General features: G+C 19.8%; 4 protein-coding genes across 4 annotated transcripts in view; 3 read left to right on the forward strand and 1 right to left on the reverse strand.

The window, feature by feature from the left end:
• The window catches only part of PADL01_0316600 (CPSF (cleavage and polyadenylation specific factor), subunit A, putative), a gene marked incomplete at both ends in the record, with an annotated part of 9014 nt that extends 2195 nt beyond the window's left edge, over nucleotides 1–6819 (forward strand). Inside the window, 10 exons of the mRNA XM_028684614.1 lie at nucleotides 1–4960; nucleotides 5066–5137; nucleotides 5226–5302; nucleotides 5403–5469; nucleotides 5615–5661; nucleotides 5799–5870; nucleotides 6006–6048; nucleotides 6142–6215; nucleotides 6322–6624; nucleotides 6738–6819. The exon at nucleotides 1–4960 is cut by the window's left edge and continues 2195 nt beyond it. Coding sequence (XP_028536580.1) covers nucleotides 1–4960; nucleotides 5066–5137; nucleotides 5226–5302; nucleotides 5403–5469; nucleotides 5615–5661; nucleotides 5799–5870; nucleotides 6006–6048; nucleotides 6142–6215; nucleotides 6322–6624; nucleotides 6738–6819 — 5797 coding nt within the window. The remainder of the gene's footprint in view (nucleotides 4961–5065; nucleotides 5138–5225; nucleotides 5303–5402; nucleotides 5470–5614; nucleotides 5662–5798; nucleotides 5871–6005; nucleotides 6049–6141; nucleotides 6216–6321; nucleotides 6625–6737) is intronic.
• Nucleotides 6820–7135: 316 nt separating this feature from the next.
• Nucleotides 7136–7801, reverse strand: PADL01_0316700 (proteasome regulatory protein, putative; the record flags this gene model as incomplete). Its single annotated transcript, XM_028684625.1, has 1 exon — nucleotides 7136–7801. One exon carries the CDS (start codon nucleotides 7799–7801, stop codon nucleotides 7136–7138), a length of 666 nt encoding a protein of 221 aa, XP_028536581.1.
• Nucleotides 7802–8337: 536 nt separating this feature from the next.
• PADL01_0316800 (conserved Plasmodium protein, unknown function) lies at nucleotides 8338–10578 on the forward strand (the record flags this gene model as incomplete). Its single annotated transcript, XM_028684636.1, has 2 exons — nucleotides 8338–8400; nucleotides 8593–10578. 2 exons carry the CDS (start codon nucleotides 8338–8340, stop codon nucleotides 10576–10578), a joined length of 2049 nt encoding a protein of 682 aa, XP_028536582.1.
• A 466-nt stretch (nucleotides 10579–11044) lies between these two features.
• Nucleotides 11045–11653, forward strand: PADL01_0316900 (conserved Plasmodium protein, unknown function; the record flags this gene model as incomplete). The annotated part of the gene is made up of 1 exon (XM_028684647.1): nucleotides 11045–11653. One exon carries the CDS (start codon nucleotides 11045–11047, stop codon nucleotides 11651–11653), a length of 609 nt encoding a protein of 202 aa, XP_028536583.1.
• Between the last annotated feature and the right edge of the window lie 968 nt (nucleotides 11654–12621).

Raw genomic sequence — 12621 nt, forward strand, 5'->3', positions numbered from 1 at the left:
TTTATTGAGAATGCATTATACTCCAGTATATGAACGTGAAGACTTTCATCCTGTTGAATATTCGACTTACTCTGAAATTTTAAAAGAAGATGAAATGTTATCAACAGAAATGAATAATATGTGTGATGATAATAAATATGTAGAAGACATTTGGAATAAAAAAAAATATATGGTAGTCCCTATAATGAATGACAATGATAGAAATATGTTCCATATAGATAATATTAACAATGTAAGTAATATTAACAATATTTCAAATATATCTAGTGGTATAAACAATTTTTATAATAATCATTATGAAAATAATCAAATAGATGATATAAGAAAATATTGTATCAATAATAAACAAGAGAACAATATTAATTATAATAGAACTTCTTTTTCTACATATCCTTATCATGATACTATAGAAAGAAATAAATATAATAGACCTAAGAATGATTACTATCATTCTAGTATTAATACATCAACAAGAGATGTAACTTATGGTCCTAATATGAATTATATAAATGATTATAATGAAGTAAATGAAAAAAACAAAACAGAAAAAAAAAAGTTTTATATTGAAATATTATCAGTAATACAAAATATGGGTCCTATATTAGATATGTGTGTTATAAAAAACAAACATAATGAAAATGAAATCATCACATGTAATAGCTATGGAAGGACGGGATGTGTATCTATTATTCAAAGTGGTTTAAAAACTAATATAACATGTGATCTTAATATTAATAAAGTTAATAATTTTTTTGTAGTAAAATATGTTATATATTTAAAAAAAAAAAAAAGTGCACATATTACTATTACAAATGATACAATGAAAAAAGAAAATAATAATCCTGAAGAAAATATTTCTAAGGATTGTATTACAAATGATAAGGATAAAGTTTATAAAGATTCTTTATCTATTAATGAGAATAAAAATAATATTCCTATCAATGATGATGAATATATGATGAATGTATCTAATGATGATGGAAATAATTTACATCCCAAAAAAAAACAAAAAAAAAACAAAAAAAAAAGTATATCAGAAGAACCATTACATTTTGATGTTTTTGTATCTTTAAATAATAAAAAATATATAAAAATAAAAAATATAGATTTATGTTTTCTAAATAAATATTACTTTGAAAATGAGAAAGAAATAAATGTCTTGAAATATTCAAATTTTATTTATTTCCATATTTTTATGATATGTGTTACGTATGCAAACCAAACAAAAATAGTTGGAGTTTCAAGGAATATATTAAAAAAGAAGAAGACAAATAAAAAAAATTGTAGCACTGAAATTGTGATTAATAATAAGGATAATAAATTTGATAATATTACGAATGAACATCAAGATAATATTATTAATTATCCTTTGAATGATTCTTTTACAAGTTATAATAATGATAATATGATTGGTATGTCTCATTCTAGAGATATACCAGATGATAAAAAAAAGAATTTAAATAATCATAATTTTTTTTTAAATGAAGAAAAGAAAGAAGATATGAAAAATAATATATCTAATGAAAGCTTTTTAAAAGAAATATGTAATGAAATATTTTTATGTGAATATGAAAATACAGATATTGATATGTATAGTAATACATTATATTTTAATATTGTTAAGAATCATCCTTATCTAATACAGATATGTAATAATAATATTCGATTATTATGTTGTTTATCTTTAAAGTTGATATATAATTTGGAAGTTACATTTATTTTTAATTATTCTATATATAATGATTATATATATATATATTGTAAAGAAGGAATTAAGATATATGTTGTTATGGAAAATTATATTGCACATTTATATACATATATTTTAAAAGAAAACATCAGTAGCTGGTCTTTATATAAAAATTTATTAGTATGTGTTTTTAATAATAAGGAAGTTGTTATATATAATGTAAATATGAATAAATTGAAAGAAATAAAAGAAGGCAATTATAAAAAGGAAAAAGAAGCAACAGACATAGATACAAATGTCGAACAAGAGAAGGATGAACAGACTCATCAAATTTTTAATGCCGTTAGTTATTACAAACCAGTGATGAGTTTTTTTGTATATATAAGTGACGTCGAATTGATAATGATGAATGATAATATGTATTTATTCTTGGGTTATAGTGATGGACATATAGAATATTTCATAATGTGTGCATATGATAAGAAGAAGCAAAAAGAAAAAAATATGGAAGGGCAACATACGTGTCAAAATTATGAAATGTGTGATAATAAAAGTGGTGATAATAAAAGTGGTGATAATAGAAATGATGGTGATAATAGAAATGATGGTGATAATAGAAATGATGGTGATAATAGAAATGATGGTGATAATAAAAATGATGGTGATAACAACAATGGTGATGAAAGTAATAACAATGATGAAAGTAATAACACATATGATGATAAACTTGAGTGCACTACTATGGACAGATTTTTAATTGATAATAATTATAGAAAATGGGTTAAGAAACAACAAGAGTGTAACACATTATTTAAATTACATAAAGAATATTTAAAAAGGAGAGAATTCATTTTAAAATATATTTATAAAGTTTGTAAGGATAATAATTCTGAAGAACCTACACATTCAAATTGTAAATATACATATAAATTAAATATGTGTGAAGATTTAGAAAATGAGAAAAGAATAAAAAATAGTAAAAGAAATGTTTTAAATTTTTTATCTCAATGTAACACTGACGTTTTTGATTTCTTCGATTTTGGTAGTGTGACATTTAAAAATTCGAAGGAGTTATATAAAATATGTAATAGATGTAAGGATGATGTTATATATATTGACAATGAATATTATTATAATGTAGATATTGAATCTAATAATTTTGTTAGCTTACAAAATTTTCTGGAATATAATAATGAGATTAATAAAATGGATACGAATACTAATAGTGTGGATGGTATTGAACGTGTTGATAAGAAAGACTCATCTGCTAATAATAATATGAATGGTAATATGAATGATAATATGAATGATAATATAGATGACAATAACGATAGTAATGATTCAGATACAAATTTTAGTAATTCAAATGATAGTGATTTATTATATATAAATAAATATAGTAGTAGTGATGAGAAAAGTTTAGAAAATTCAGAAAAAAATATAAATAAAGGAATGATAAAAAAAAATAATTCTGATAATAATAACAAAAAAGTATTGGTTGTTAAAGGAGAAAAAAATGTAAAAATAAATATTAAGAGAGCTAAATATTTTTTTAACTTTTATCAAGTTTATGGTATATTATCTGACGAATCTTCTGATTATGATAATAATATTGATTTAATAACCTTCAAGAGAAGCAAAAAATCAAAGGAAAAATATAATCATGATAAATATAAAAAAAAACTTGGAGTATATAATTCAGAAGAAGAAATATATAATGATTCTTATTATGGTACCTTATCACCTAGAAATATGTATATTAATAGACATAACAAATCTGTTGATAGCCTTTCTCATTATCTCAATAAATATAGTATAAGTGATGATGACATCTTCTCATCATATGATGATAATGATGATGATTTTAATCAATATTTTGAGTATACCAGAAAAAATAGAAAAATAAATAAGAGAAATAGAAAAAGAAAAAGAAGAAGAAGAAGAAGAAGACAAAAAAAAAAAAAAGAAAGAACAGATGAATTTATAACAAGCACAGACTCATCAAGTACTTATAACAGTAATATGGATTTATATTTTGATTATGATAATGAATTTGATATGTATGAACAAGAAAATGAATGTGATGATAATATTTTTGAACAGAGTGATATACCAAGAAAATTTATAAAAAATGTAAAAAAGAAAAAAAAAAAGAAAAAAAAAACAGCAAATAATGATAATATGACTGTAATAAATAATAATAATAATAGTAATATTAACCATAATGATATTAAGAAACGAAAAAGAGAAATTAAAAATATGTTAAATAAGAAATTAAGAAAAGAATGTAACGATAATAATTTAGAAGAAAATAATAAATCTGATAATTCAAAATATAGTACATCTAATAATAATATCTCTTCTGATATTCCTTCATCTTTTGAAAATTTGAATAATATATTATTTGATGAAAAAATATATTTAAAGAGTAATATTTTAAAAAGTAATAGAATCGTTTTAATAAATAAGAGGAAAATGAATGTATGTAATGATTCTATTAAATTTAAAAAATTTTTAAAAGTCTTTTCTGAAAAAAAAAGAATTGATATAAATCAAAGTAATATAATAAAAAAGTATAATTTTTTGTTTGTATGTTGTGAAAGTCCAATAATTATATATTCAGATATAAAAAAAAAAATAAATATATCAAAATTATCATTAAAAAATATATATATTGTAGATATATTTAATGATTTCAATTATTTAAATCCTTTTCATAATTTTCTATCATTTAAAAAAAAAAATCAAAATAATTTTTATTTTATTTTTTATGATGGGTATAATATGCATATATCTCCATTGAATCAAATAAAAAAAACCTTTTTAAAAAGAATACCTTTCTATAGAACTGTTGAAAAAATTACATATCATTCAGAAACGGGTTTATTAATAGCTTCATGTCCTTCAGAAGAAAAACATAAGACCAATGAGATGATGAAACAAATTATATGTTTTTTTGATCCTTATCATGATTCTATAAAATATACATATATTATACCATCAAAATATCATGTATCTACAATTATTATATATGATAATGATAAACTTAAGAAAAAAAATTTCGATGTTACAAGTTTCATTTTTGTAGGTACATGTAATTCAAATGAAAAAAATAATGAACCAACATCTGGTCATATACATATATTTATAGCAAAAAAAAAAGCTAACATTTTTGAAATTAAACATATATATACACACAATATTAATTACGGGGGAGTGACAAATCTTGTCCAATATGATGACAAAATAGTAGCAACAATAAATAATATGGTAAAATGGAAGAAGTCCATATGTATTACACACACATAAACATATATATATATATATTTATATATTTATTTATTTTTTATTTTTTTTTTTTTTTTTCCTTTACAGGTTGTCATTCTTGATATAAATAACCTAATAACAAAATATGAAGCTTTTATGGACCCACTAAATCTTCAACCAGTACGTAAAAAAAATATAATATATAATATGTAATATATGTGTATGTATATATATTTATATGTGTCTTATTATTTTATCCTTATTTTAGAAAATAGAGGGAAACAATGCTATTGTTGAGCTAGTCTCCTTTACCCCCAGCTCATGGATCATGACAGTGGATGTTCAGTAAGAAAATATATATATATATATATATACATATATATGTGTGACCGTTTGTGTGTTAAATGCTCTTTATTTATACTATTATTATTTTTATTTTTTTCAGTGGAGATTATATCGTTGTGGGTGATATCATGACATCAGTTACAATATTACAATACGACTACGAAAATGTAAAAAATAAAAATTTTAAGAGAAATAGGAAATAAATAAATATAAATATATATATATTATTTCCTTATGAATATTTGGTTTATTACATATTTTTTTATATTATTCTTACAAATATATATCATTTATATATTATCTTTCATTCAGTCTCAATTACTTGAGGTGTGCAGAGATTACTCCAATATTTGGTGCACGTAAGTTATAATTTGATAAACAAAGAGAATATAAATAAATAAAAATATATATATGTTAATATAACATATGATGAAATTATATTTTATCTATATAATATATATGTTCAATATTTTTTTTTTTTTTTTTTAAATTTCAGATCACTTTGTGCCTTGTCGAAAAGCCACGTTGTTGTATCAGACATGGATGCCAATTTTATAATATTACAAAAGTAAAAAAAAAAAAAAATAAAAAGAAAAAGAAAATAAAAAAGAAAAATAAAGTCAATAAAAAGGTGCATATAAACAAGAATATGTATATATGTATATATATATATATATATATTTATTTATTTATATTTATGTAGGTCCAAGTTTAAATATAACGATGAGGATTCCTTTAAACTATCGGTAAAATACAATGCTGAAAATATAGGATTATGTTCCTGTTACATATAAAAATAAAATATATAATTTTTTTTTTTTTTTTTTTTTTAAATATAGTCTGTGTCATTGTTTAACCACGGAAGTATAATAAATAAAATGCTACCTCTATCGAATTCAAGTTTAATTGAAGAGTAATATTTTTTTTTAAATACATACCATTGTATATATATATATATATATATATATATATATATATATATATATTTATTTATTTATTTATTTGTTTCTATTTTTTAGTGATTATGATAAACACAATATACTTACAAAAAAGGATGGTATTTTATGTGCATCGAGCGAAGGATCTATTAGTGTTTTGATTCCCTTTTCCAATTTTTCTAATTTTAAAAAGGCCTTATGTATAGAAATAGCTATAAATGATAACATATCGTCTATTGGTAATTTAACTCATAATGCATATAGAGAATGTAAAGTAAATGTAACTGCAAAAAATTGTAAGGGTATTGTTGATGGAGAATTATTAAAAATGTTTTTCCATATGTCATTTGAAAAACAATATAAGACATATGTATATGCTAAATGGTAAACAATAAAAAGCTCAACTTGTTGAAAGTTTTTAATTTTGTCATTATAAATTTATATATATATATATATACATATATATATATATATATGATTTCATTTTATTTTTATAGGATTGCGAAAAAGATTAATTGCAAATTTGGAAGTTTCGACAATTTCGTAATAGATTTAGAGAACATGTGTAGCTTTTTATAATTTTTAAATATATTTTGTATATATTGTATATATATATATATATTATTAGTTTTTTTTTTTTTTTTTTTTTTTTTTTTTTTTTTTTTTGTTATTTTGTTTGTACCATTCTGGTAATATTATTTTTCAACAAAATTAAAATATAAACATAATAATGATTATAAATAAATACATATATATATATATATATATGTATATAATATATATAATATATATTTATTTATTTGTTATTATTTTTTTTTTTTCCCCTTTCTTCTTTTTTGCCTTATAAAAATCATATATATTATTTCATTTTTCCTTTTTTGAAGGGAACAAATATTTAGGAACTGTCATATGGAGATATGTGACATCCTATATATAAACCTTTCTGTGTCTGCTCAGGAATTATATGATAAAATAGAATATTTTCTTCTCTTAATATTTTAACTAATATTTGTTTAGGTTGTGTTTTCATATAATTTCCTATTTCTTTAATGAGTTGTATATTTGAATAATTATTTTGTTCATTTTCATTTTTTTTAATAATATCTCCAAATTGAAAAATCTGATCATTTATTTTTAATCCAGATTTATGAGATGGAGAATTATCTATAACTTCATCTATAATAGCAAATATATTTTTCTTAGCGTTTTGAATATCTTCTTCTTTTGTTATTTGTTGTGGTGTATTTAATAAATCATTATTTATATTTTTATTTCGTTCGACACGTATAACTGGATGAGTACTATGCACCTTATGTATATATTCTTCTAGTTTCTTATTTATATCTATATAATCGTTTTTTAAACATATTATCTTATTTCGAGCCACACGAATACTATATATGTCAATATCATTCCTTGGAAATCCTTCTGAATCAATTAAATTTCCTTTCATACCAACATTCTTATTTTCAGGACTTTCTAAAAAATCCATATGTACCTTTAATTCATTTTCAATATCTTCTCTTTTCTTGACTAATTCGTTGAATTCATCTAAATTCATCATATTATAAATTATTAAACAAATAAATAAATATATATATATATTAAAAATTTTTGGATTATTCCATAAAAATATTCTTATTCGAATTTGTTTATATATGTACATATATACATGTATTTTTTTTTTTTTTTTTTTTTAAAAATATTATTCACAATTGTATACCTTACAATTTGTATGTCACAAAATTTTAGAAAAAAAAAAAAAAATAAATAAATAAAAATAAAAATAAACAAATAAATATTATATATATATATATATTTATATATATGTAATATTTATGATTTAAAAAAATACATGAATTATGTACATATGACCAATGGGCCATATATCCTCAAAATGTGAAAAAAAAAAAAAAAAAGGAAAAAAAGAATCCATATATAATTTATTATCGATGATATATAAACCCCTTTGGAAAATATACACCTTATTTCTAAATTTAAAATAAAAATAAAACAAAACAAAATAATAATAATCAAAAATTTTGTATGTTCTCATTTTTAACTTTAGGAAAAAAGGGAAAGAAAGAGAAAAAAAAAATGTGGGTTCAATATATTCCTCAAATTATGCCTATGGAAAAACCTATGTTTCATATTCAGAAGGTAATACAAATAAAAAGAAAAAAAAATATATATATATTTATATATATATATTTTATATATATATCATTTTATATTTATGTTCATATATATACCATATTATGTTTAATCAATTTATATATATATATATATATATATATATATTTTTTTTTTTTTTTTTTTTTTTTTTTTAAATTTGAAACCACTTCATTGTAGCGCTTTGCATATTATAGATTTCATAAGCGAGTAGGTAAAGGGTCTTGGGTTGGATATATAGAAAGATATAAAGTTCCAAGAAGTATAGAAAATACACAAAGATTAATTTACAATTATGAGGCAAGTTATTGTGAGAAGAAATTATCATGCAGCTGGTTATGGATGTTACCAAAAAAGCTAGCTCTATCAACGACTTCAGATGAAGTTTTAAATGTTTGGGTTTATTATCGACATAAAAAAAAAAAAGCTTATCATTATTTAAAAGTTTTAAAAAGATTAGTAGATGTTGGTTTTTGTTCTTCTAGTGATTGGAGATTTAAATTAATTACTTCTAGAATTCAAAATAAAATAAATACATTTTTGAATTTACCACGAATATGTTTTTATTATGGTAAATTAAAAGCTACTGCTCAATTAGAAAATGTTACTAAAATGTTATATAATAGATTAAATTCATATATGCCTTATCAACTTATATTGATTTTAAGAGCCTTCTCTTATTGTCATTTACAAGATATATATCTCTTTAATAAAATTAGAGATATACTTCAACCACAAATACAATCACTTCCTTTTTATTATTTGATAAAAATTGTAGAGTCCTATTCGTCTTGTTTAATACATGATTATTTATATCTTAATAAAATTGTAGAAGAAATTATTTATAGAATGAATATGTGTAACCAAGAATTTGTAAACAATGTGAATGACCCTATATCTGAGAGGATGAATAATATAAACAGGGATATATTTTTAAATAATAATCATATAGACAATTCAGACAGCGAGATAAACAACAATAATTGTAGTAATCAAATTGGCATTGGTTCTATGAAGAGTAGGAATATTATGAACAGCCATGTTGTTACTGATAATGATAGAATTAAAAATAAATATGAAAATAATGATAACTATATAGATGACCATATATATGATAATACAGATGATGATTCATTTTATAACTTACCATCTGATGATGAGTTAATAAAATATAAACAAGAACAATTTAATTATTACCCCAATATAAAGAATATAATAGATGTAGGATATTATTTATCTAATTTAAAATTTCAAAATTATATTTTTTATGATTATATAAGTAAATATATAATATATATGTTAAAAGAACAGAATTGTTTAAATCCATATTTTATAGAAAAAGTAATATTATCATTTCATAAAATAAAAATTAATGATATAATTTTATATGAATATATATTAAAACATATTGATATATATTTTTATGACTATCCACCTAGTGTATTATGTAATATAAGTTCTTGTTTATCAAGTGTATTACCATTATATTATTCTTCAATATATAAAATATTAAAAAAAATATTATTATATATTAATAAAAATATAGATATATTAGATCTTTCAAGTTTATCAAGTTTATGTTATTTCGCACATAAATTAAAGATTAATAAAAATCTACAAAAGGATATATTTTATAATATAAATAAACAATTAAAAAGAAATGATAATAAAAATAATAAAAGCATTTATGATATATCAACAATTTTTGAAATATTATCTTTTCATAATCTTTTAGATGAAACATCTTTTCAAATTTTATGTAAACATTTACATCGTCATTTAGAAAGTTTAGAACCTTATGAATTTAATAAAGTTATGAGAGCATTAACAAATGTTCAAAAACATTTAAAATTAAATGATGAAAAAATTGTTAATGCTATAGCTAGAAATGTCATACAACAACATGAACTATTCCATATTATAGATTATCATCAGATAGTCAAAATGTTGTTACAATCTAATCTAGTTAAAGATATATACAAACAAGATCTAATAAAATATCATAATAATCTTCCTTTTTATTCTTTTGACAATTTAGAAATTCAACATGACATAAACAAACAAGTCAAACCGAAATCAATATATAGATATCAAAAAGGAACCATTTATTTTTCAAATAAAAAATATGAGCAGCCATATCCCTTACACCAGTCCCTCCAACATTAAAAAAAAAATATATATAATATATATATATATATATATGTATTTATTTATTTATATTAATTTGTTTTTATTTATTTCCTATTTTTTTTTTTTTTTTTGTGTGTTTTATTTTTTTGTATCATTTGAACCATTGTTTTATATTTTTTGTCTCATAAAATTTATTTGGTCATTTGAAGAAAAAAAAAAAAAAATATATATATATATAACACATAATTTTTGAATAAATATGTGTTATTATACTCTGTATTTACATACAAAATGTACAAAAAAATATTTGTCTTGTTATAATTTTAAAATATATTTTGCACCTCATGAATAATTAAAAAAAAAAAAAAAAAAAAAAAAAAAACATAATATTTTTTTTTTTGTTTCAATTAATTTCTTGTTATCATTTATTTTTCCTAATACAAATGTATTGATATATAGCATATTATCTCTATATAGATTTTTCTTTTTTAATAATAATAAAATGCAATATTTTCCTTTGTGTTTTCTCTTAAGTTTATGTATATATAACATTTTGTCTATTAAATGTTTCGAAAATGTTTATAAACAAGATAATACAAATAATTTAAATTTTAAAAATAATATTTATGAAGATGATGAAAAAAAATATTATTATAACCCTCAAGTAGTATACCACCTAAAAGGTGATGCAACTAAAGAAGAAAATGTTGATATGTATGATAATATTCAAAACAAAATGGACATCTTACATAATTTAAATAAACAATATAATTTTGGTAAGATAAAAAAAGAGTATTACAAGGATGGGTCTAACAAAAAATATTTAAACAATCGCTTGAAAAAAATTTTAAGCAATGCTCTAAATATCCCACAAAAACAAATAAATATTCACGATATAAATATGTTAATAAAAATGTGGACAAATATGAATAGCAAAGATAAGACCTATTCTAATATTTTAAATAACGATGAAAATTATTTTAAAGGATATATTCAGCAACACAATAATTTTGCTGACGAAAAGAATAAAATTACATTTAATGATAATGAAAAAGAAAAAGCTGAAATTCATTTTATAGATCTGGATTATTTTACACAATTAACAAATTAATAAATTATTCCGTTGTGTAAATAGAATAATGAAATATGACAGTCACGTTTTTAATATCATAAAATGTTAATAAAGATATATAAAATATATTTTTAAAAATATTTGAAATATATTAACCATGTATATATATAATTAAGGTAATAATAAAAAAAAAAAAATAATACGTTTCATAATTAATTATATCTACAAAATATATATAATGATTGTATCTCTATACACCTTTAAGGTGTTTATTTATAATACATATGGAAAATGTATTTTTTTGAAATGTTTATTTTGTTAACATGTTCATTACTTTTTAGTATACATATATATATATATATATATATAATGTTAATTTTTATTGATCCTATAAAACTACAATTATTAATTCATTATGTATAACATTTTTTTTTTTTTTTTTTTTTTTTTTTTTTAACAATTGTATGATCATATGATCCTGGTTATATGTAAAAATTCCATTTCTATTTGTTGATTATTTTTTAAGCCTACCTTATAAAAATTAAACATTATTTTATACATTCTGAAAGGTCATCAATATGAAATGAATAAATAAATAAATATATATATATATATATATATATATATATATATAGTGTTTGTAATTAACTTGTATATGTAATTTCTTTTATGTAATAGGTATTATAATTCATAGTTAAATATATTATGCACATATATTATTATGTATATATATATATATATATATATATATATAATAATTTATTTTTTAAGGCTTAAAAGTCATATTTCAATTATATATTATGAGAAAATAAATAATATAATAATGTGCTCTCTGTTTTTTTAAGAAATATTTGAAAAAAAAATTAAAAAAAAGAATTATATATATTATATATAAAATGTACATTTTAAAGTATTATAAATATTTTACCAAATAGCCAGCACATATATAGAAGTGTAAATTAAAAAAATTAACAGAGAAAAAAAAGATTGTGTAATAATTAAAAACT

The sequence above is a fragment of the Plasmodium sp. gorilla clade G2 genome, assembly GCF_900097015.1.
Source record: "Plasmodium sp. gorilla clade G2 genome assembly, chromosome: 3".
In the NCBI taxonomy this organism is placed as follows: Eukaryota; Apicomplexa; class Aconoidasida; order Haemosporida; family Plasmodiidae; genus Plasmodium; species Plasmodium adleri (nom. inval.).